The 26,878-nt window shown below is 35.5% G+C and overlaps 1 protein-coding gene across 3 annotated transcripts in view; it reads left to right on the top strand.

Annotated features, from left to right (window-relative positions):
• The window catches only part of ST18 (ST18 C2H2C-type zinc finger transcription factor), a 103,561-nt gene that overhangs the window by 5,979 nt on the left and 70,704 nt on the right, over positions 1 to 26,878 (top strand). For 2 of the 3 annotated variants that reach the window (XM_032316461.1, XM_032316459.1), the window contains exons 2-4: positions 324 to 378; positions 2,449 to 2,479; positions 24,698 to 24,784. In XM_032316461.1, the coding sequence (XP_032172352.1) occupies positions 324 to 378; positions 2,449 to 2,479; positions 24,698 to 24,784 (173 nt within the window). The remainder of the gene's footprint in view (positions 1 to 323; positions 379 to 2,448; positions 2,480 to 24,697; positions 24,785 to 26,878) is intronic. The other variant, XM_032316460.1, reaches the window with a different exon arrangement.

The following is a 26,878-nucleotide window of genomic DNA, read 5'->3' as shown; positions in this document are numbered from 1 at the left end:
ACCACTGTTAATCAGACAATCCTTTTTTTTTTCTTTCAATTTTTTAATGCCAGAAATGTTTGAATTGCTAGCAAACACTTATGGACAAGGACATCTGCCCTCTTCTCACTGCTCCCTCTGGTTTCAGCATCTATAAAAGTATTTCCAAAACTCATGGACTGCAGGAGCAGTCGCAGCTACTTACCTGCCGAGGCAGGGTGCTATTCAAGAGCTTAGAGGACTACTCTGTTTTTCATTATGACCCTCAGAACTGGCAAGGACATGTTTTTGTAATTTGGTCAATGTCAAAGGAATGACTTCAGGACTTTGTGTTCATGTTACAGATGGATGCAGAGGCTGAAGATAAAACACTGCGTACCCGCTCTAAAGGAACCAAGGGTGAGTTAGCAAGCAGGTTCCATGACACCGTGCCCACCACACCATGAAATATGGGAGTTCCAGTACTCAGTCCCTAATGTGTAGTTAGAATCATTACAACTTCCTCAGGGCTTCTTTTTTTTAAATCAAGCTAGGACATTGGATCATGGCATTGAGAGGCAAAATATTATGAACCAGGAGCTAAAGGACTCAGAAAAGTCCCAATGATGTGTGATGCTATTTTTTACAAAATGGCAATCATGAGTAGATTTAAAACATCCTGCAAAACAACATAAGGGTCAGCAAGGGAAGAATGCTTCATGGAGACCTTCAAATTATTGAAGTGACCTTTAATGGTCAAGGGAAAAGACAGAATTGTTAGTTTACTGCCAAAGCAGATTTTGATTTTTATGTTATCTGGTTTAGTGGCTCCCAATCTAAACTTAGTTCAAGTAAAATGATGATGTTTGTTTTTTGCCTGTCCCTGCTGGGAATTTCCGGCAGCTCCGCAAAGTAACGTTTGAAAGGTTTAACTTGCCGGTTATCCTTCTCTTTTTGTAACCAACAGATGGTAATGTAATATTGAAATATAAACAGGCCCTTGATGATCTAAACATCTGGAAAACAGAATTGACTGGCAATAATACCCCTTAAGGAAAATAACTTTTATTATAATTAGCTATATTTTTGTGACCCTTAATTCTAAATGGAAAACTGTAGTTTTACCATAGCCTCTGAAAACACTCTGGATAGCCATTCCCCACCTGACTCTTCTCCCAGTTAGCCTTGCTAAGGAAGGGTTTTTGAGATTTACTGTTGAAAGTGGGCTAATCAGATGAAATGCTTTCCTTAGCTATGTTTCTATTTGTAGTCAAGGTAAATAATGCCTGTTTGAGTAAAGTCCAGAATCCCAAAATTTTTAGTAAATTCCAGGATGACTTTTTTCAGTTAAAATGTAACCATTTCAGTAAAAATCATTAGCTATGACAACCGAAAGGCAGAATAGTGCTTTACAAGATGCAGGAACGTTCTCTATCCAAACAGTAGTTTCATACCATGGTAGTGCCCAGTTTTACTTCAAGTTACATTTAAAGTAATTACATCATATATCCTAATATTTGGAATGCAGTAGTTCTAAACATTAAATTTTTATGCCGCAAACTTCTCAATAGAATACAAGTTGAAGGGGAAAAAATGATTTGTATTGTTATTTAGGATAAACTTGCATCTGCCATAAATACCAGCATTCTAGGGACTGTGTTTGAATATGAATCCCTTCTTTTGACTTCTAAAAGCACACTATTCTAGCATACTTTTAAAATGTGGGTCTTTTAATTTGCAATTCTTTTTGTACTTTGAATTCTTTTGGCACATAATATACACCCTTAAATAGAGCCAAAATGTTCTTCTAGAAATGAAACAACTGTTTCTCGTGTGTCATGAGTAATCTTTAAAACCACCTGTTGTCTTTCTCAATATGCTGCTTATCCTTGTGTAGGCAGGTATTTATAAACATGAACTTCTTTAATTCCCATCACTTGTCAGAAAAAAATCAAAGCTTTTTTTTTTTTTTACAAGATTCTTATTTTTAAAACCATGTTGATATTAGCATGGCTAAAGCATATTTTCCTCTTTCTATACATATGAAATTTATGGAATTTTATCTTGGGATGCATCCACTTTCCATTTTGTATAAATACTTGTCTAATGTCAATAGAAGTGTCAGCTTAGGATTATTTTGAAACATTTCATATGAACAATAAAATTGATTTAAAAATAATTCAAGTCCTTCATGTTCTTGTAAGTTTTCAATGAATCTCTAAAGATAGGTATTTGGAAAATCCAATCCATTAATGCAAGGTCCCAGAGTCATCTAAGTCACTAAACCCTGAATCATCTGTTCTGGATCATATTCATCTACCCACTGGTATCCACTCCAAAGAACCAGAACCAGAAATAATCTATTCACCCAGTGGGAAGTTAAGTGGGGTCTGTATTAACCATTTATTCGTCATTATTTTTAGATGGGTGAGAAGTTTCAGTCATACAGTTTTCAAAATTAAACTGATTTTTCTTTCTTTTTGTCAACAGTGCCAATAGATTCTCTAATTCAGGAGCTCAGGTAAGATTTGTCCCATGTTACTTTTTATAGTATCAGTTGGCTTTAATTATTAGAAGGTTTTTGTACATTTCAAACCTGAGAATCCCTGTGGTAGTAGGAGGAATAAGCCAACAGGCTTATTTGTCTATGTTGCAAAGGAGAAGAGAAAGGGAGAAACTACCCATAATTGGTTCAAAACAATTAGGGCTCCCATTTTGATAACAAAACACAACATTTTGCTATAATGTAGTTTCCCACTTCCCTCCAAGGAGTGTTTGCCACTTTTGTGTCCATACCTTGCCTGTGGTTGGTTTGTGTACTGGTAATGAGTGAAGAACTGAATTGTCATCTGTGAGCCTGATTAAAAAATGACCCAAGTCCCAAGTTCTCAAGTTTTTGTTTTAAATAATTAGATAACTCTATCATATAAATTTTTAACTGTAGACATTGGAAGATAGTAGGTTTGTGGGTGTGTCCATGCATTTTCACCTTAGAGACTATTAATGTACCTAAGACAATGTTATGGAAATTCCATCATCGTAGGTTTTGCAGAATAAACCCCAATTAATTGTGGAGTTTGTTTTGTTTTGTTTTTGCAGAGTTTCTTTCAAGATGTAATTTATCTTTTTTTAAGGAAACACATGCTGACATACATATTTTGTATCAGTGATATTTTTTAGAGAAATTGTGTCAGGAGCAAGATGAATCCTTTGTCCCTTGTCCTTTATATGCTATTGCAAACCAAGTCTCACACCTACCATTTAATCCACTTTCACCTTTCTGAAAACAACAATGGTCTATATGTGTTCCTCAGGGAAATGTTTGAAAACAGGAAGTTGTGTAACAGCGTTTGATACACTTTGAAATTTACACTGTATCCATGGACGTTTACATGGCTATTTTTCCAAGCAACTGTGTTCTGTGATTTCCTAAAGAAAAGGCTCTTTTAGTTATTTCCATGTTTCAGAAGATTCATTCTGTCACAGTTTTGGTACACTTATTTAGTGGAATACGTATCTATCAGAATGGAGTTCAAGTTTCATGCTAATGCCCTTCTCTGTGGAAATTTGTTAGTAGGGAATTCCCGGTCCTGCTTATATTTTCAATTTCATGATTGAGAAGTTTACATTTTACATTTTAAATTTCTTGAGCAGAAAGGAGAAGGCACCCACATATGAGGACAGGATTAATGAATGAAGTGTCTGACTTGCTTAATCACTTGTTTTTAAATATGCTCTCATTTAAAATTCCTATCTGTTTGGAGACTTTACGTTTCCTATAGAATTATCAAGAGAAGTTTAAAGTGATCAAGGGCTTAAAGTGCATGAGATGTTTCCCTATTAATCAGTGGTTTCCTACTGGTCCAAGCAGAAACAGGGTACCCAGGAACTCGTGGTCTTCCCTAACTCGAAGTGACTATGTCTCCAGTCAGTCTTTTTAGGGACTCAAACCATTCTTGGGAGGGAAGTGAGACTTTGGGTGATATGTCTTGAAAAATAACTTGAAAAAGAGAATTTTGAAGAAATGAATGAGTGTGTGTTTTGGCTTAAGGAGAAATTTGTAATTCATAAAGAAAAAGGGAGGAATTAGCAGAGAGAAGCAACTCCGTAGGAAAAAAAAATGTTTAATATAAACTTCCTGGAAAAATAGAGATCACTACTTAAGCACACTGTTAGCTTTAGTAATTGTAATAAAACTAATAGAATATTGAGGTCTTGTCGTGTACCAGACACTCTTGAGCATTCTTCATCACGCTACTGTCTCATTTAATCCTCACAAGAACTTTATAAGGTAGCAACTATGGTTTTTCCAATTTTCAGATGAAGAAAATGAAAATAACTACTCTAACATTACACAGCTAGTAAGTAGTCCAGACTTCTGACTCAGGACAGGCTCTTAACCCCCAAGCTATGATTTCTCTCATACGCAATACTACTCATCTAGAATACAATTAAAAAAAAATGGCTTATTCATATTGTCAGCAGCTGGATTCTTGAAATTCTATATTTTAACCCTTAAGGCCTGTTTTTCAACAGTTTAGGTGTCTGGAATTTGAACAAAGAAAATGTTATGATTAAAAGTAAAAATATTTCCTATTTTCCTAATTCTCTACAAGTTATTTTTTGTCAGATATTCAATTTTACCTAATTTGTCATCAGACCAACTCAGAAAGCTGGTGATAATTGCTGGGAAAATTCACTAGCAAACCCAAATTCACCTATTTTTCTTTAGTGAGAACAAGTTTATAAAAATTACTAACTGATTTTTTAATTTTATAATTACTTACTTTCAACAGAATATTCATGCTTAGACCAAATAGATTCCAAATTGTTTCTTACATGATTTAAGTTGACTCAGGGGTAGACCTGAACTATCATTCTACGTGAATCTTGGGAAAGCATTCTGATTTATATAGAAGGTTGTATTTTTAGTGTCTTTGACATTTTTGTATGAATTTATTCATTTGCTACAATTGCTCCTCCAATTTATTCTGCAGATTTGTTGTGCTCTAGAATCCAGAATTTTTGTGCGCCTGAATTCTGAGTATCTTAGGATATGTGGCACATTTTTCCCGGTGTAAAAGTTATGGCCATTTTCTAGGGAACATTGACAACTTTATTTAGTTCTTCTTTTTAGAATGCATTGGACATGTTGTTGCTTCTAGACCTACTACTTACAAAAATACTAATACAAGTGAAGCTAATTTAAATATACTGTATATTGTTCATGACACTAATAAAAATTGATAGTGACATTCTCATCTTCTTATTATACTCTATGTCAGCTACTATCATCACCATTAAAAAAGCAATTTATAACCACAGGCCCACCTTTAATCACATTCCTTATTAGCATTTCCAGTCTTTCCTCCAACACAATCCAGGTTACAGGTGATGTCGAGAAGGCATTCTCACGTCTTTCTAAATCATGACCATTGTATTATCTCTGCTTTTCTTTTATTACTATTATCCTTAATCTGATCTGAATGCTGTTGCATCTACTAATATTGGTAATTGTCTCATGCATTGGCAAAATGTTTTACACCAGTCCGGCCCTTTCCTCTAATTAGGAAAATATATTCTAGCCTCTGAAATGGCTTTCCTATGTGACTACTTAGAGACACAAATAAATTCAAGACTCTTAAGTGTATTAGAGTCAAATGCCACTGTCCTTTCATGGTCTTATTGCTGCTCACCAATTGGTTGGCAAGTTTTCTGATGAAAATTACCATTTGGTTGTCTCTTTTTACTGTATTTTATTTTATATACTTTCTTTCTTATTTAAGAACTGTATCATTTGGCATTTTCTTGTAAGTTTAAAATGTTAAGTATTTTATAAAGTCTGTAATCAATAGGCTATAGATTTAATCAAAACATTTAATCAACATGTGAAAAAAATTGTGACTTACAGATTTAGATGGCTTTCTCTTTTTTCTTCTATCTTACTTCATTCACAAGAGTTTTTATATCAATTAAATATTTTACTTAATAATAGCTTTCTTCCCTATTTTGGGGTGGGGCAATAGAGTTTTTTTTTAATAAGTATGATTTTATTGCAACTACTTGTTGCACAGAGATTTCTGGAGATGACAACTAAAGGAAATAAAATAGAAGTGGATTTCTAAAGTTAATAGTTCCATAAATCCATCATCCAGGTTAAAGGAAATAAGTAGCTATAATTACAAGGTTGGATAAAAGAAGGAACAAAGACTTTTTTTTTCCCCTTTCATTCCTATGATTTTCAAATGCAGGGCTCAGTTCATGTTTTAGACTTTTATAACGTATCTGTTACATTCATGTTAGCAATATGTGTTTCTAAATATTGTTGCCAAGCCTATAAATTAGAATCCAAACGCCTGACACCTTAAAGAAAACTCATTTTATGATAGGCCACTTTGGGTGCAAGTGAGACTGATTAGCAAAGCAGCAGATGATAAGGATTAGATGTAGAAAAGTGTCCACCTTGGGGTGCCTTCCTCATCCTCATCTCTGGGTAGTGGGCAGGCTGTTGTTGGTCATGGGACACTGAGGCATAAGATGAGTTAATCACTCCAGAGAGATCATTCTGTATACTCTACTGTACTTACTAGGGTAAGAGAGTATCTTGAAATAGATTAGGGAAACTTCCAATAAGCATGAAAATTTTTTTAAATTTTTCCCCTTTATTTATTTATTATCATTATTTTTTTAATTTTTAATTTTTTATAAACATATATTTTTATACCCAGGGGTACAGGTCTGTGAAAGAATGAAATTTTAAAAAGCGTTTGTTCTGTAACAAGAAAATTCCATTAACTATAATTCTGTCATACATTTATGTGCTTACGTAGCCTTTAATAGCATTTAGCACTGAAACTGCCATTGAGTGGGCCTGCAAAATGTGCGTGTCAAGTGAGTGGTTGAAAGAATAGGTAGTTTCTAATTGGATCCTTACAAGCCACCTGGAGGGGTAGTCAGGACAAACAACATTAGCTACATTTAGCTTCTGAGCCGAGTTTGGGGGAAGTTAAGTGATTAATACAAGATGTCTGAGTAGTAAGTGACTGAACGGGAAGTAGAACGTAGGTCCTGTATGTGGTCCAGCGCACATCCCACTCTTCCCAGTACCTGATGCAGCCTCTATATTATTTTCCGCTACTGCAAGCCCTCACATTCCATGCCGACCTCCATGCCCCCCCCCTTTTTTTTTTTTTACTTTTTAGAGTGGCTTTAGGTTCACAGAATAACTGAGCAGAAGGCAGAAGATACAGGGACTCTCCACAGACCCTGTGTCCTGACACACACAATGTCCCCCACTATCTACACTTTCCCCGAGCAGAGCAGGACATTTGTTATGATTAAGGAACCTACACTAACACACCAGTGTTCCAATTCATCATCCACTTTTGGGGAAAATATTTATTTGAACTTTATCCATAAATTAATAACTCAAGTCGGCATATAATCCACTAACCCCAGCACCTTTTCTTTATCGCCGGAGTGCCAATCACCCTTTGTCTTTTCTTTCTAGATTTTTTCCACGAATTGATCATGTGATTTTATGTCTATATTAAAGTTTCAGGAGATGATACAAATATTTGTCTCCTCTGTTTGTTTTTCCTTTCAACACGCTACCTCCCAGGTGATGATCTACCATGGGCCTTGTACTTACTTCAAAGACTGATTTCACAATGTGGGAGGTGTGTGTGTCACTTAACACCCACCTGAGGCTGATGACAGGCATTTAGAAATGGGCCAACAATAGGGTACTGTCCCTTCAGAGAACATTGAACTTAAAGATTAAATGGCTGTGTATTTTCCAGTTTGCACAGACCATAATAGGTACGTGCATATATATATATATATATATATAAAATATAAAGGTGTGATTACATAGGATGAAACAACACTCCCCAACTTGTTTATGTTCTACTTTAAACTATAATGTTTGTATTTCAGAAAAATAGCATGGAGCTTCTAAGCAAATATCCAGAGTAAAATCTCTTGGAAAAAAAATAAGAACAAGAAAATGTGCTTTATTTTTTTTTACCTTTTATTTTTACATTCAAAAAGTATCACAAGGATATTGGTGGTTTATGTCAACCAATGGCTTTAAAGAGTCTAAGGCACGAATGTCTCTAGAAATCAGACATTTTCTAAAACCATGACAAAATGCCACCACTGTCAGCCACATGTGAAGATTTACCTGACTGTGCTTTCAGGTTTGCAGAGCTCACCCACAGAGATAATTTTTTTCATCCATTTAGCTCCTCTTTTTTGGTAACATAAATCTTTTTAAACAGCAGTATTTGCCACTCTTTATTGAGGAATGAATTTTTTCCTTCACTATTTGTTCATTCAGGGCTTCTTCTGCACCAAGTATAGAGCTAGGGATTGCAGTAGATGGAAAATTAATGGCATCAGTGTAACAAGTCCCGGGAGTTATGTGATGACGTCACCATGAGTGATGAGAGCAAAGTGCTACAGACGTGTACAGGGAGAGATAACTTCCAGCTTGGGGATCAAATGTGACCCGAAACCTGGCTACTCAGAATGTCAGTATGCTTGACATCCCTGGGAACTTATTAGCAATGCAACCTCAGTCCCATCCCAGATTTACTAAACCTGCATTTTGACAGATCGCTAAACTACTACTATGCATACTAATGTTTGAGAAGCACTAGCTTAGACTTTACTACTTATTTGGAAAAACTTTCCTCTCGTTGCTAATTTTCAATGGTGTGGGTTGGCAAGAAAGTCAAATATTTCGGTTTCTTTGGGATTTTCTTAGTTCATGAATTCTTGGCTTAATGTTAATGATGGCTACACAGAAGTTTCCTTAGCCAAGAAGGCAGCAAGGCCTGACATTTGAACATCTCTCCAAGGTCACACGCTAGTCACTGACAGAATCCCCAGAACCTAGGACTTCTATTAACCCATTGTTTGCATTTCTATTTGATGAAAAGTAGCAGCATACTGAACAATTTTAACAGTAGTGTAGCAAAAAGCGCAAGCCTTGATCTCCTGTGAGTTTTTGTTTTGACCTCTTGGGAATTTTTGAAATCAACCAAATCTGCTTTAAATACTTTCCACAGATCATTGGATAGAGAAAATATATAAGGATGCTTTTTAAACAACATTTTAAATACCTTCGTAGGTGACTCCATAGTCATCCAGTGTCTTCCCAAAGTTTAATAATTGTGTCTCAAGCAAAATCCAGACTCTCTGTCAACTTCCTTCTGTCACATGATAGCCTTGCTACTTTGACATATTAGTAACTAATATGCTGAGGTTCCTTCAAACTTGCTCAGGCTCTTCACAGTTTACTTGTGAAGTTTACTTTCCCATTTACTTTACACGGTTTGCTTCCTTTGGTTGGCATCTTCTCACCTTAATGTGCTCTTGAGCACCTTTAGTGAAACAGAGTTATTCAGTACTACTGCTTGTTTCGATTCAGTCCTTCTTGAAGGAGGAGGTTGACTTTAATCTTCGGCAGAATATTTCATCTCTTACTGTTACCTCTTAGGTAAACTGTAACCATTGGAAGTCCCATTTCACTTGCATGATATGTTTTCAAAAAAAAAAAAAGTTTCTGACATCTTGCAATATTTTTTTCTGCATGAAGTGTGAACTGAAATAAGTATGGCCCACAGTGTTGACGGGTCAGCTCCCACAAACAAAACATGGTGTTCTTGAGTTTTCAGTCCTCACAATGGGTGACTTCTCATAACACTAAGGCAAACCCTCAATTGGGATTTGACTGGCTCATGTGGTAGGAAGAGCAGTGGGTTAATAGCAGCGCTGGGTTCTGGGTGTTCTGTCCGTGGCTAGCATGTGACTGTGTAGAGGTGTTGAAATGTCGAGTCTTGCTGGCTTTTTGATTAAGGAAACTTCTGTATAGCACTTTCAGTCTTGGCCCCTGAATTTACCTAACTGACCCCCAACCCTATCCCAAAGTATAGTTACATTTAACCTCTTGCTTTCTGAGTTCAACTTTGCTTTTGAAACTATCCTTGGCTCCCTTTGTGCCTGATCTTATTTTCCTTGCATGATCTTTCCCCTTGCTTATTTTTTTTTTTTTTGTAGAAAGCATTTTTAAAATTTTTTTTAAGATTTATTTATTTATCTTAGAGAGAGAGAAAGAAGAGGGAAGGGGTACTGAGAGAGAATCTCAAGCAGAATCTGCTGAGCATGGAGCCCAAAGCCAGGCTCCATCTCAGGGATCTGAGATCAAGACCTGAGATGAAATTAGCATTTGGACACTGAACCAATCGAGCCACTCAGGCTCCCCACCTCCTTTTTCTTTTTTTTCTTTTTTTGGAAAGCATTTTTCCAATTACCTTCATCTTCACATTTTATTCATCCAATCTTGCTGCCATACTATTTCCTATAAGAAAAGTCCATGCCTAAAGCTAGTGTTTATTATTGTTTTTCCATTTCAACTCGGTTAAGTCTATTTCTGGAAAATCCTTTCCTTCATCTTCTCCCACATGGGACTCATACTCATCCTTTAAAGCAAATGATTAATGTCATCTCCTCCATGAACTGTCCCTGTGACCTCCCCGGCTGACTAATACTTTTTTCCATTGTGTACTCAATGCACTTCTTTTCTTGTTTGTGCTAAAGCACTTATTATGTTGAATCATAGCTATTTTATTATTGATTCATCCATCTGTCCACCCATTCAAAAGAAAGCAGATCCCTTGCCGTTAAGTTCAGAGTTTGAGTGGTGAAATTCAAAAACAAACAAACAAAAAATAAATAAATAAAAAACTAAAAACTAAAAAATTTTAATTAGTCACATACAATTCTGCTTTTCTGATACACTTTTTTGGGGTCAACTTTTTAAAGACAAAGAAAATTTTATTCGCCATTGTATCCCTAGTACAAGAGGTTATCAAATATTATACATTGTCCACCAATGTTTGTTTTTAGAGTAAATAATGTAGTTAGTAACTCATTGTAAAGGAATTTCTATTTAATGTTGATCCTCTTTAACTATTTTTACATAGTACCCACAGCTTCTTTGCTTCCAAATTCATAGATTCTTTCCCTAGTTCTATTAAAATCAAGACTAATTAGCCAGCAAAACTCCTATGGTATCTTTAAATACAAACCAGCCTACTCTAGCTGGCTTCTAATTCATTCCTAAGTCATATTCCTACTGTCAAAAGTGTCTTCCTCTACAAATATATTTTATCAAATATAAAAGTGAGGTGCTCTTTACTCTGTTAGTTTCTCCTTCCCTGTTTTATTTTTGGTGGAAAAAAAAAGAAAGAATACCTTTTAATATACAGTACAACTACTTATTACCTTGTTTCTAATCTGTCTCTTTTCATGCCATTGTTAATTTTCTGAGAGCAAGAATTGTTATCTTTTATTTCATTGATAATATCCCCAGATCGAATAGCGCCTGACACATATAAGGAGCAATTGAAAAATTTTGCATAAATGTTTTTTGAGTGCTACAGAAGGCACTGGAATAAGACAAGAACTCACAATGTTTGCAATAGCCCAAAGGTCATGAAAACACAGTGTGATAATTTCTATAAAATGGATTTATGTAAGGGAGCACAAGAGATGAACAGTTAGTACTGGAAAGGGTTTGACCTGAGTTGGAAGGGTAAGAATGTATCCGCCCAGGCAATTCCTATGGGCAGAAAGCAGGCACTCTGTAAAGATGAGTGAAATTAGCTTGAATTGTGATCTCTTCCATTAGCCTGGTCCTTGGCCTGCTGGGTTTGGGTGGCTTGGGCAGCGGGGTCAATGAAAAAGGGACAGATAAGAACAGAGCTTTCCCTTGACTGTATATGAAGGTCAATTCCCTTTGTTACTTCAAACCCACTTCTACTTGCCCATCCTGAACAAGACTGCTCCGTATTTTTAAAAGCAATGAAAAGTAATGCATCAGAAGAAAGCTTATACTGTAAGATCCAGATGTCTTCATTTTTTTTCTGATTTTGTGCTTTAATGAATTAAGCTTTGACATTCAGTTTATTTCTATATCTAAAAAAAGCAGGATGATCTCTTGACAACACTCTCGACCAAGCCCACAAACAGGTCTTTAACTTCATGATACTTATTAATCATGGAAACATCTTTGTAAATAATGATTTACAAGGTAGCTCCCAGAAGTGCACCCAACCAACATGTGGATTAAATGGTGAAATGAGAATCCTGAGCCCTCCCATGACCTGAAGCACTGCTGTCCACATGAAATGAGCAATCTCTGGCTCAGAACTGGGTTCCCAATTGCTTTAGTGTTTTCAGGGAAGCACAGTTTTGTAATATTCTGAATAGGAATATGAATTTTTTTAAAAAAGATTATGTGATAGTGTGTTAAATTTGAATAAAGACACTGGCAAATGGTCATTCACTCTTACCCTACTGGTGAAAGGAAATATGGGGGCATCCTGCAAGTGGCCAGGAAGTTGAACAGCATCCTAGGTTGGGAGACAGTAGAGCCATGCTGGGACCATGCCTCTCTCCAGTGGTGCAATCTGGGGACAGAGGTAGCCAGGAAGTGGCTCCTCAGAAGCTGGGGTGGTACATGGCAAGGAAGACACGGGGACGTGCAGAAGGGGTTGGGTTATAGGAAGGGATGTGTGGGACTGGTAGGCTTCTTTGTAGCAGAGTGTTTCTAAATCAGGGGCAGCCTTTCAAAGCAAGTTATTTCTGATTCAATAGGATACTTGGCTGCTAAAACAGTTGGCAGATTTCTGTGTGTATACATATATACTTACACATACTCACACACACACAGAGACATTACACATACATTTATATACATATAATTTTAACGATATATTGAAGTAGGTGATTCCTACTATCTCAGTATTCACTTCACTATTTTAACCCTTGATCCTCCTTTTAAATGTTATCCCACCCAGCATGGAAGCAAATTCTGTGAAATGATTCGTAGCATGTTCTGGTGAAGTAGAGAAGGATAAATGGGAGGATTCCAAATATCAGGCAATTCTTTTTCATAGCAAAGACCTTGTGCATATCTGTAGGCTTCTAGTATTTTAGTTTAGGGAACTAAGAAAGCACCTAGATTTATGGACCAAATATCTGCATTCAGGTAAATGTCAGGAAATACAACTGGCATGTATGATAGTAGTCATAAAACAGCCACATGCTCTTAAAAAGTCTTTTGTCAATAGTAAATTTAAAAACCAAAAAAATACCATATGACTCATATTACTTGATGAAGTTTTGTGTTTGTGTCTGTATTTGCATCTATTGTATTTTGTTTTCCCTCAGTGGGCACATCTTTCCCTCCTCTTGGTGTGTCTGCATCTCCTACTCTTTCCCACTTTAGGTTGTGCTCAGTGTCTTCATTTCTGCTCATCCTTGATGAGCTCCTTGTGTCCACCCCCACCCCATGCTTAGTTTCTCCCCCTTTCTTCCAGCCTCCCTGACTTCCTCTTCCGTCCTTGTGGCCTCTTCTATCTCACCCTCTCTTTCCCTCTCTCTTGAGCGAAAGTATTTGTCCTTCTGCACATCTCTATTCTAAACATCCATACTCGATCTATCCTACTTGAAATTGAGAAAAACATTCTTTTGAACACTGAAAAATATCTATAATAGAAACCACAGCGGGAGTTGCTAGGAAAAAAATCAGTGACTAATAAGAAGGTCAGCATTGGTAAACTCTGTTCCAGATAACAAAAATAATGTGTCTCTCCTTCTTACTGCATCATCATACAAATATTAATAATACCTAATGGAACTATTTATGCACAAATTTCATCCATTTCAAAGAAAAGAAGTCATTATATTAGTTTCCAATACACGAGGTATAGTTTTAATTATCCATTGGAAGTAAAAATATTTAATTCTTACATCAAATTTTAAACCTATATTAAGCTTCATTCTCAATGCCCATTCAGAAACCACTCTTTAGTGAGTTTACATATGCACATCTTGGGGAAAAAGATAATAAAATGTTCATACTAGAGAACAGAAGGACACCTGTACTTTATTCACTACAGTGCTAATTAGACATTTGCGTTTCCTGATCTCCATTTAGATCTCTACTAAATTAACTTGATTTTACTTATGTGGCCCTGGTTTGAGTGTTTCTGGGAGTGACTGACCCCCAGAAACAAAGAAGCTCCAAACTCCATCATTAGTTAATGATTTTTACTTTGTAAACAAATGGCATCATTTTCATTAATAAGGATGTGCCTGCATCACAAGCTTGTAGGAATTTGATATTTGAAATGTTTGGACATGGTGCTTATAGAAATAGTTTTTTATATAGTTGTCCACAATAAACTTTTTCCTTCCCTCGGGGTTGTCTAGCTAATTCACATGACCTTGAATTTATTCACAGGATCATGAATTAAATATTAATTACCTTTGCTATTTTTGTTCAAAGGTAATTTTAAAGCATGTGTATTTTACAATCACTGTTACTTACTCCATTCTGACATTACATTAAGAAAAAGAGAACCAAAGTGGAATTTTGCCAGTGTCTGCATGGAGGGAGGTTCTGCATTCTATTCAGTATCTTTCATTAAAACTTAAAGGTCTTGCTCTATTAAATAACTGCAATTTACTTTGAACCCCATGTTTTATGACAAAGTTAACTGGTTTTTCCTTACAAGCATGCATGGAAGGGTTCTGTTTCTCTTCCAGCTGTAGAAGGTGTTGCCCAATGACTAGACAATCAAAAAAAACACTCTATAACCTCTAGAAAGCCCCAAACACCCTGCTACACACACATACATAAAGTATAAATATGTTTAAATAAAGTATGAATAAGGTTTAAAGTCAGCGAGAAGACATACAGGATTTCAGTCCTCACAAGACTTTAGCCAAACAAAATAAAATGGGATATTGATTAAATGGCAAGATGATTGAAGCTTGTCCACAGAATTCATGGGGATGGTTTGAAAATAACATGAAAATACTTGTATTTAAGATTTCTTTTTCTTTCAAGACTGAGGTTTGGGGCTGAAAACCATTTACCCCAAGAAAGAACTGAGCCAGCTTGGCTCATTCCTCTCCAGAAAGCAGGGGGAGCCCTGGCAGCCCAGTGGTCTTGTTAGCCCAGCCTAGGGAAGTGGTAGGGAGAGGAGGAGCAAGGGCATCTCCCAACCCCAACTTCAGCCTCAACTATGTCTTTTGCTTTTTAAATGCAACCATTTTCCCAGAGTTTTCTGCTAACAAAATTTCTGCTAGTAGCACAATTGTTATATAAAATTTTGTAAAATACTATGCTAGGGAAATTAGAGGAGTGTACACTATATTTGTGAATATACCCAAAAAATGAATGTATGTGGTCTATTGTATACTAATATAATGTACAAAAATACAGTATTCTTATCCCCAATGTCATGAAATTGTACAGCTCTCATTATTTTGACTTATTTTATTTTATTTCTAGTTAGGCATGCAAATTTTATTTATTTATTTATTATTATTATTTTTTTTAGTTTTTGACATTTAGAAATATTTCTTTTTTTTTTTATTTCCAGCATAACAGTATGAAATAATTATTTTTTCATTTTTTTAATAAAAAAATGTATTATGTGTTAACTAACACATAATGTTATGTGTTAACTAACACATAATGTTATGTGTTAACTAACACATAATACATCGTTAGTTTTTGATGTAGTGTTCAACGCTTCATTAGTTGCTTATAACACCCAGTGCTCATCACAACACGTGCCCTCCTTAATACCGAGCACCCAGCTACCCTATCTCCCCATCCACCTCCCCTCTATAACCCTCAGTTTTTTTTCCCGGAGTCTAGAGTCTCTCATGGTTTGTTTCCCTCTCTGATTTCTTTGTCTCTCATGGTTTGTTTCCCTCTCTGATTTCTTCCCTTTCAGATTTCCCTCCCTTCCCCTGTGGTCCTCCATGCTATTGCTTATGTTCCACATATGGGTGAAACCAAATGATAATTGTCTTTCTCTACTTGACTTATCTCACTTAACATAATCCCCTACAATCCTTAAATAAAAGAAAAAAAATTTAGATCTTTGACTTATTAAAGTAAAAAGAGCCACTTTGAACTCAATGCTACAAACACATTTAACTTGAATGGTCAAGATGCTGTTATTCAACCATGTTTAATTTTTTTAGCAGATATAATCTATATAATAAAATACTTATTATAGGATCAACTAAAATGATGCCATAATCTTCTTTTAAAGTTTTTTTGGGGGAGGGGCGGTGCTTGGGTGGCTCAGTCAGTTAAGTGTCTGACTCTTAGTTTCAGCTCAGATCTTGATCTCAGGGTTATGAGATTGAGCCCCAGGTGGGGCTCCATGCTCAGTCGGGAGTCTGCTTGAGATTCTCTCCCTTTCTCCTCTTCTTTTACCCCTCCCCTTTGCTTGTGCATGTGCTTTCTCACTCTCTCTCTAAAATAAATAAATCTTTTAAAAAAGAATAAAGTTTTTTTAAAAGTAGGACTTACTTTAAATATCTTCTCCTCAAATATAATATTATTTTGATAAGGCAAACATTTATGAACTCTGAATTTTGTTTTTGTATTTCTTTAATATTAAAATAAGATCCCCTATATTTTATTTTTCTTAATATTTTGCTTTATACTGCTATTTGACAAAACATAAAATCCCATATATTTTCATTTTATATACTTACAAGAAGGTATTTTGAAGTATTAATAAAATAAAATAACAGTCTCACTTTAAATTTCCCATCAAGCAGCAAATCTTGTTCCCTATTTAAATTCTTTTTGAATTTCTTTTGGTATCCTGATCCTAAAATCTGCATAATGACCATCTCTTGCTGTCTTTAATTTTCTAACTTTATCTTATTATATCCAACTTCTTTTGGTTAGATCCCCATGACCTGTTATCATGTAATTCCTGAAAAGACGAATGAACTATTCATATATTGCATGGCTAAGCTGTTGCTATATATTAACTGAAATTTTTAGTCAACCTATAGGCAATTAAAAGAAGTTTGGTGGTATATGCTTTATTTGGCTGAGATACATCATTTGGTTTTGGTTACACATTGGAGGAAATTTATATTTTAGTTACAGCATATTCCAAATTTTGGTGTATTATTTTGTGTTTTGATGAATAGTTCTTTCTTTAAAATTTCTGGTTCATGTGAGTTTCGAATTATTTTTACAACTGTAGGATTCTTCTGCATTCTTGGAGAGTAGTTTGGACTGATTGGTTCATAACATCATGGTCATTTGGTCAGTCTTTTATGGGCACCAACTAGGATTTTTTGACTTACCTACTACTTTTAACTTACCTCCTGTCTCTTTTTCGGTTGTGTTGCAAAAGCACAGCTTCAGTGGTGAAGGGAGCTATAAGCCAAAGCTCATATAGATCGGTTAACACTTGCTCCAGGGAAGTAGGCCAGTACATTATCCATACATTCATTGAGGAGCTTTCTGATGCATCCTCTGGGGAAAGATAGTTTTCTAAGTTCATGTTTGCACTGACATCATTTTTATATGCTTACATCTGGGTGGAGTTGAATTTCAGTGAATATTTACTAAGCATGTTACTAAGACATGGGCCTTATGTTATATACAGGAGATATAAAATTAAACAAGATGTTTCCAGGTTACTGGGTGAGACGACTACAATTCAGAGGGTTAAGTTTTATAAATAAGGTAAATGCCAAACACTATGCTGGCATAGAAGAAATGCACTCTGACAATGTTGCTGGAATGACATCCCAAAGGAGAATGTGTTCACCAGCACAGAAGGGCAGCAGAAGGTTTGTAGGGAGTCTTCTTAGTGCCATTTACCTATTACCTTACAACTCAGAGCAAGTTTTTATTATTATTATTATTGTTGTTGTTGTTGTTATTATTATTGCAATGTGGCTTTTAATGTCTTGACTATATTATGCAAAAACTGTTGTGGATGTTATACAATTAATCTATCATTCATAAAACTTAATCTCAGTTAAGTGAAGAAAAAAAGCATCTATTAGCTCTGACCTTATGGGGGAAAAATTCCCCCCTCTTATAAACCTGGTATTATCAAATGACCTTGCCAGTGGAATCAGTGTCCCATGATAACAAACCAACCATTGATAAATAGCAACAACTTAGATGCTGAATTTATGACATGAGTAATAGTAGAAGCTTAAAATTACAGGTTTACTATTGGGCACACTCTAGCTTGACATAGCTCTGTAAACATGAACATGGTCACAAGTTTCCAAGACATAGCTGAGAGAGCTGACTTGTGAATTTAAGACACTGTCCCCAAAGAATGAACAATATCTCTGTAGTTCCTATGCTAAAGTAAATTTGCCATTCATAATAACCTTTAGGCTCTCTCAGGAATCATGAGACCCATTTCAAACAAACGCAGGACTTTAACTTTCCCATAGTGTCCTATCTCCTGATTTCCTAAAAGTGTAGTCAAGTAGCTATTACAGGTTGTTGGGGTATTCATAGCTTGGAGTAGAGGGTGGAGTGTTTCAGGAAAGGAAGTAACAACTTCTCAAATTAAAAAAAAAAAATTCAGAGAAAATATAACATTGTATCAAATGTGGCATCATGTCTGGAGTAAAAATTACTGCATGTTTGCCTAAATTCTTACCAGCAATTATTTAGACATTTGGGAAAATCTGTTTATTTTGTGAAAAATATAGTGGAGAAATATTGGAAGGCCAATTTTCTAATACACAATATTAAGTTTATGTTTTCTTCTTCTTCTTTTTTTTAAATGAGGTACTTAGACTTCACTGGGTAGTATTTTAGATCACTAAAAGGGAGCTTATCTGTTAAAACATAGGCACAAAGAATCCACTTTGTGTACCTCTTCTCTGACCTCACTCTCTCACATATTGCTGTGGCACTCATTTTAAATGTAATTGTACATTCTCTCTTGTCAGTTATTGTGGATTTTTCCTATGTTCCCTGGTGGAAGCATTCTCCTTTTGGGGACCAGAGATCATTAGAGCCACAGAGCCTAGATTTGCAGTGAGGGATGTATAAATCCTTCAAGTTGGCCACTGGGAGTCATAGCAAACCAAGCCATTCTACTTCTTATTTTTTGTACCCATATATCAAACTAGCAAAGTCATAGAATTATGCTATAATCATGAAAATGGGATATTGCCAGTGGACAGGCTTACCCTGGTCTGGTGGTCCCTCATGGCTCTAAACCCAGTGGGTGATGTGCCCAGGCCCAGTGGTTGAAGGCAGTCTGTACAGATGACACTCCTTGAATTCCTGGCTCTGCGATAATTAGGGCTTGTGTTTCTGGGTGCCAAGGGACTGAAGCATCATAGGAATCGTTCTTGGCAGGCTGCCATCTTCAGGGCACAGCATAGACAGCCGACTAAAACATTCCTCCTGTCTTCCTGTGACCATTCCTTGAAATCTGGGAGAGACAGCTATTCACCTAATACACAGAAACAAACACAGAATTGATCAAAATGAGGAAACAGAAGAATATGTTCCAAACAAAAGAAGAAGATAAAATCCCAGAAAAAATTAATCAAAGATAAGTAATTTGATTGATAAAGAATTCAGGGTAATGTTCATTAAGATGCTCAACAATCTCAGGAGAAGAATAGATGAATACAGAGAGAACTTCAACAAAGAAATAAAAACTAGAAGAAAGTACCAAACATAAGCCACAGAGTGAATAATACAATAATTGAGCTGAAAAATACAGTAGAGGAGTTCAACAGCAAACTAGATAAAGCAGAAGGAAGGATCAGTGACCTGGAAGACAGGGCAGTAGAACTCACCAAACAAAGCATCAAAAAGAAAAAAGAATTTTAAAAAAGTGAAAATAACTTAAAGGACCTATGGGACAAGATCGACTAGAAGAACATTCACACTATAAAGGCCTCAAAAGGGACAGAAAACATATCAGAAGAAATAATAGCCAAAAACATCCCTAACCTGAGGAAGGGAACAAATAGCCAGATCTAAGAAATTCAGAGAATTTCATATAAGATGAATCCAGAGATCCACCCCAAGATACATCATAATTAAAATGTCAAAAGTTAAAGATAATGACAGAATCTTAAAAGCAGTAAGAGAAAAACAATGTGGTATGTAGAAGAAAACCCCCATAAGACAATGAGAAGATTTTTCAGCAGAAACTTTGCAGTCCAAAAAGGAGTATCGTGATATGTTCAAAATGCTGAAAGTGAAAACTTCTAACCAAAGATATTATACATGCTAAGGTTATTATTCAAAACTGAAAGAGAGATAAAGTGATTTTCATATCATTGAAAAGTAAAGTAGTTCATCACCACTAAACTTACTATACAAGAAATATTAAAGGGACTTCTTTAAGCTGAAAGAAAGAGTACTAATTAGTAACAAGAAAATGCATGGAAGTAAAAGCTCACTAGTAAAGGTAAATATATAATAAAGTTAGTAATCACTTATAAAGCTAGCATGAAGGTTAAAAGACAAGAATGGTAAAAAAAAAATACTATAATTGTAAAAATTAGTTAAGAAATAGGCAAAATAGTGCACCTGGATGACTCAGTTGAACCCACATTGGGTTTCATGCTCTGCAAGGAGTCTGCCTCAGATTCTATCCCTCTCCCTCTGCTCCTACTCCCCCACACTCATTCTCTCTAAAATAAATAAATAAATCTTTTTAAAAAAGAAATAGACAAAATAAAAAGATGTGTAATGTGCCATCAAAAACATAGAAAGTGGGAGTGAGGAATGGAAATTCAGTTTAGTTCAAACTTAACTTGCTATCAACTTAAAATAGACTAGTTTATATACATTGCCATATGTAAGCATCATGATAACCACAAAGCAAAAACCTATAGTAACTACACAAAAAATAGTGAAAGTACAATCTAAAAATAACACTAAAGAAAGGCATCAAATCACAATGGAAGAAGGTAAGAAAAGAAAAAAGAAACAGAGAGCAATTACAAAAGCAGCCAAAAACACTGAACAAAACGGCAATAAGTACATACCTATTCATAATTACTTTAAATATAAGTGAAATAAATACTCCAATCAAAAGACACAGAGTGGATGAATGGATTAAAAAAACAAGGCCTATCTATATATGCTGCCTACAGCAGACTTGCCTCAAATGTAAGAAAACACACAGACTGAAAGTGAAGTGATGGGAAAAGGTGTTTTATGGAGATGGAAACAAATGAACAAAAAGCTGGGGTAGCTATACTTATTTCAGACTAAATAGACTTAAAAGCAAAGACTGTAATGAAAGATAAGCAGGGCATTACATAATGACAAAAGGGTCAATGCAGCAAAAAAATATAGCATCTACAAATATTTATGCATCATACATAGGAGCACCAAATTATGCAAAGCAGGTATTAATAGACCTAAAGGCAGAAATCAGTGGTAATACAGTAGTAGTAGGGGACACTAACACCTACTTACATCAATAGATAAATTACCCGACAGAATATTGGGAAGGAAACACTGACACATTAGACCAGATGGACCTAACAGAACGTTCTATCCAAAAGCAGCAGAAAACACATTCTTCTCAAGTGCACATGGCACATTCTCCAGGACAGATCATATCTTAGCTCACAAAACAAGCCCAAATAAACTTGGGAATATTGAAATAATAACAAGCATCTTTTTCTAACAATAGTGGTGTGAAACTGGAAATCGATCATGGAAAACAAACTGGGAAAATCACAAACATGTGGAGATTAAGGAACATGTTACTGAACAACCAATGGGTCAATGAAGAAGTCAAAGGAGGAAAAAAATAATACCTGAGACAAGTGAAAATGAAAATGCAATATACCAAAATCTATGGGATGAAGCAAAAGCATTTTTTTTTTTTTTAGCTTTTGGTATGGCAAAAGCAGTTTTAAAATGAAAATTCATTGCAATTCAGGCCTATGTCAAAAGACAAGAAATATCTCAAATAAATAATCTAATTGTATACCCAAATCTCAAATAAAGAATTTAACTTTACAACAAAAGGGACAAGAAAAAAGGAAACAAATGAAGCTCAAAGTTAATGAAAAGAAGGTAGAAAATAATAAAGATCAGAGCAGAAATAAATGGAATAGACACCAAAAAGACAATAGAAAAAAGAAAACAAAAAAAAAAAAAACCAGTGGGCCTGAGAGCTGGTTCTTTAAAAAGATTTTTTAAAAAATTGATAAACTCTTAGCTAGACTCACTAAGAAAAAAAAAAAAGAGAGGGCTCAAATAAATAATATCAAAAATGAAAGAGGGAAAGTTACAACTGATACCAAAGAAATGCAAAGGATCATAATAGACTACTGCGAACAATTATATGCCAATAAACGACAACCTAGAAGAAATCAATAATTCTTAGAAATAAAATCTTCTGAGACTAAATCATGAAGAAATAGAAAATTTGAGTAGATCAATTAGTAAGGATCTTGAAGCAGTAATCAAAAACCTTCCAATGAACAGAAGTCCAGTGCCAGATGGCTTCACTGGTGAATTCTACCAAATATTCAAAGAATATTCAATAGTTATTCTTCCCAAATTATTCACAACATTGAAGAGTAGGGAATATTTCCAAACTCATTTTACAAGGTCAGAATTGCCTGGCTACAAAGAAGCAGACAAGGACAACACACACACACAAAGGAAATTACAGTCTAGAACCTCTGATGAATGCAGATTCAAAAATCCTCAACAAATATATTAGCAAACGAAAAATTATACATTGTGATCAAGTGGGTTATATTTCAGGGATTCAAGGATGGTTCACCTACCACATACAAATGAATGTGAAGAATCTTATGATCATCTCAATTGATGCAGACAAGACATTTGAAAAAAACACATATTTATGCTAAAAATGCTCAACAAAGTAGGTGTAGAAGGAATGTACTTCAACATAATAAAGGCCATATATAAGTACACCACTAACACTATACTCAATGATGAAAAACTGAGAGCATTTCCTTTAATATCAGGAACAGGGCAAGTTGTCCACTCTCACGACTTTTATTCAACGTAATACTGGAAATCTTACCCACAGAAATCAAACAGGAAAAATAAATAAAAAACATCTAAATTGGTAAGGAAGAAATTAAACTGTCACTATTTTCAGATGATGTGACTCTACACATAGAAAATCTTTCTAAAACCTTCATCAAAAAAACTTAGAACTAATAAATGAATGAATTCATTTATAAAATGAATTCATTCATTTAATAAATGAATTCAGTAAAGTTGCAGGATACAAAATCAATTTATAAAAGTCTGTCGTGCTTTTATATACCAATAACAAACTATCAGAAAGAGAAATCCTAAAAAAATGTTCTTACTTACAATTGCATTAAAAAAAATACCTAGGAATAAACTTAACCAAGGAGATGAGACACCTGTACTCTAAAACAACAAGACACAAGTAAATGGAAAGCTATTCCATGCCGTGGATTAGAAGAATCAATATTGTTAAAATGTCTGTATTACCCAAAGCACTTTACAGATTAAATACAATCCCCATCAAAATTCCAAAGGCATTTTTCACAAAAATAGAAAAAATCCTAAAATTTGTACCATGAAAGATCCTGAATAGCCGAAACAAATTTGATAAAGAAGAAAAAAGCTACAAGTCTCTCACTTTCTGATTTCAAACTGTGTTAAAAGCTATAGTAATCAAAACGGTATGGTATTGGCATAAAAACAGAAACACTGACCAATGGAACAGAATGGAGAGCCTAGAAATAAACCCACACATATATGGTGAGTTGATATATGACAAAGGAGGCAATAATACACAATGGAAAAAGGACAGTCTCTTCAATAAATGGTGCTGGGTAAACTGGACAGCCACATGCAAAAGAATGAAAATGGACCACTGTCTTATATGATAGACATTAACTCAGAAATGGTTTAAAGACTTGGAAATAGGACAAAAACTCACAGAACTCGTAGAAGAAAACATAAGCAGTGAACTCCTTTGCATTGTTCTTGGTGATATTTTTTGGACTCTGACTCCAAAGGCAATGGCAACAAAAGCAAAATAAACAAATAGCACTAAATTAAGCTAAAAAGCTTCTGTACAGTAAAGAAAATCATCAAGAAAGCATAAAGTCAACCTACTCAGTGAGAGAAGATATTTGCAAATCATTTATCTGCTAAGAGGTTAATATCCAATATATATAAAGAACTCATACAGCTTAATAATAACAATAACAACAATGAAACACAAACAATCCAATAAAAAATGGGCAGAAATCTGAATAGATATGCTTCCAAAGATATACAGTTGGCCAACAGACATATGAAAAGATGTCCAACATCACTAATCATCAGGGAAATAAAATCAAAACCACAATGAAATATCATGTCACACCAGTCAGGATGGCTATTATCAAAAAGATAAGAAATAACAAGTGTTAGTGAGGATGTAAAGAAAAGGGAACACTTGTGCAATGTTGGTAGGAATGTAAATTGGTGCATCCCCTATGGAAAACAGAAAGGAGATTCTGCAAAAAACTAAAAGTAGAACTGTATGATCTAAGAATTCCACTTCTGGGTACTTATTTGAAGAAAAGAAAAACACTAATTTGAAAAGATACATGCATTACATTCTTTGCAACACTATTCACAATACCAAGATATGGAAACAACCAAAGTATTTATCAATGAATGAATGGTTAAAGATGATGTCTCACACACATGCACACACACACACACACACACACAAATACTGCTCAGCCATAAAAAGGATGAAATCTTGTATTTGTAACAACATGGATAGACCTTAAGAGTATTATGCTAAGGGAAGTAAATCAGATGGAGAAAAACAAATGCCATATGATTTCATCTTGGCAGGGTATCACCTTCAAAGGTAGCATCTTCGCTATGCCTTCCAGAAGCCATTGTATCACTCCATCAGGCCAGCAATTTCTGCGATGTGTGGTAAGTGATAATAAGAGTGTATCCAATTATTTTGTTCCCATAGCCATCTTCCTTGGTCCCTTGGTCCAATGAAATGTATGAGAATTTTTTGTTAGTAGAACAAATGTTCTGTAAGCCCTCAGATAGTGCTACTATCTGAGGCTCTGAAGGCAAGAAAAGCAAATCCATATCCAGAATATGTGTTATTTCCAGTCAAGTTGAATTGTTGTCCCTTCCAGAATAAAAAGGGCCCAGTTGGTGTCCTCAGGGATGGTGTCATATTGGGTGCATGCCATTTCTTTCTTTTGCTGATAGATTGGAGTGAGAGTTGTTAAATTAGTCTTAGTGGGAATCCACATTTTGGGATCTGTTCAATGCCTCAATCCCTTCCCTTAAGTCTACTCCATTAATGACTCCACTGCAGCAGCATATGACAGCTGAAGACAGGCTGGCTGACTTCTGACCAGGCCATTCTGTCTGGATGGTGGTTTAATGTTTATTCCTTCATATGTTCTCTGTGGTGGATGTGATCATGCAAGACAATGGCCTTCACATTTCATCCTAACTTTTATAACTCCAACCACATTCCTCTTCCTCAGACCTTCTCTTTGCTGATCTTCCAGCTAAACCATTCCTCTCTGAAACTATTCACTTTCGCTATGGGTACATCTATTTTCTGACCTTGGCAACTTTTCTCTTCATGCAAAGTGGTGACCAGGCATTCTTAAGTGGTGACCAGCAGCCTATTTCCAGATTGCACTCAGATGCTGAGCCAACATGCTTATAAATCAAGTTCATTCTTTTTCTTCCTTTGTATTTGATATTTGGGTTCATCTGTGGCAGCTGGGGGTGAGGCAGTGCCACCATAGTGGTGAAATGTCATGGAGATCTATTCATTCGTCTTGCCTGTTTCCTCTAAACTTGCTTCAGCCTAATATTGGACCTTTCATCTTATGATGGACTACTTCTAGGCATGCTTGAATAATAACTTGGTAGATCTAACAGAAACCAGTTAATGATAGCCAGCTCTGATCTCAAGGTCAGAGAATCTATTTCTGCTAGAGCTGTTTTTCGAGTAATTTATAACTCTTTGCTGCAAGGTCATGGCCTAGCCCCAGAAGCTTATAGATCTGTGTTGTGATTCTTCCATTAGATATTGCCATAAACTCCATAAGTATCTTTTTCTTTTGCCACAGGTACCTCTAAACATACCATAGGGTCTATTGGGTTTTATGTCCAACCAGCAAGGCTATCTCAGTGTAGCCTGCATCAGCTCTCCAGCTCTTTCAAAGCTTTCCACCTACCTTGTCACTCAATGCATGGGTCCGAATAATATTCCCAAGTGTGGAATATGCTGTCCCCCAAATCTAAAAAGGCTAATCTGGCATTATGCTTCTATTTCAATGTACAAAGTGTAACATGCAATAATTTGTCCTTTATTATAAATGCAGACATTCAGAATGCTCCAGTCCACTGAGCCCCCTAAAATTTCACTGGTATGTTGTGCCTCTGAATCTTACACCCTTTGGAAGACAGATGTCTTGTCAAAACTTCCAGGATACTTGCTGCTTTTGATTATCTGTTCTGGTTAATATGATGTCATCAACATAATTTACCAATGTGATATTTTGTGGGATGTCTGGATTACTCAGGCTGCATTATGATCAAGGACAGCAGAATGTGCAGTCTTCAGCAAGGATTTAGATCTATGCTCTTTTCCTTGTCATTGGAACGCTGGCTGGTCTTGGTTCTACTCTCTGATAGAGATGGGAAAGAACACATTTCCCATGTCAGTGACTGAGTACATATTTGAGTCTTAATCTGCTAAAGCAAAGATCCCACACTTTAGTCTAGCTGCTGTGGTTAGAACTATTATTTGAGTTCATTGTAGTCTACCATTAACCACCAGAATCATTAACCTTATTAGGGTCTGCAATTGTAAATTTAATGGAAAAATTATAGGAACCACTGACCATACATCCTCTAAGTTTAAGGATGGCACTAATATTTACTATTCCTTCTAGAATATAAGATTTTGGATTTGCTATTTTGGAAATGGGAAGGAAGAAGTTTTGAGGATTCCATTTATGGTTATCACTTTATTAGCCAAGGAAC

Source organism: Mustela erminea, chromosome 16 (genome assembly GCF_009829155.1).
Source record: "Mustela erminea isolate mMusErm1 chromosome 16, mMusErm1.Pri, whole genome shotgun sequence".
NCBI classification, from domain to species: Eukaryota; Metazoa; Chordata; class Mammalia; order Carnivora; family Mustelidae; genus Mustela; species Mustela erminea.
This window is presented reverse-complemented; position numbering and strand designations above follow the sequence as displayed.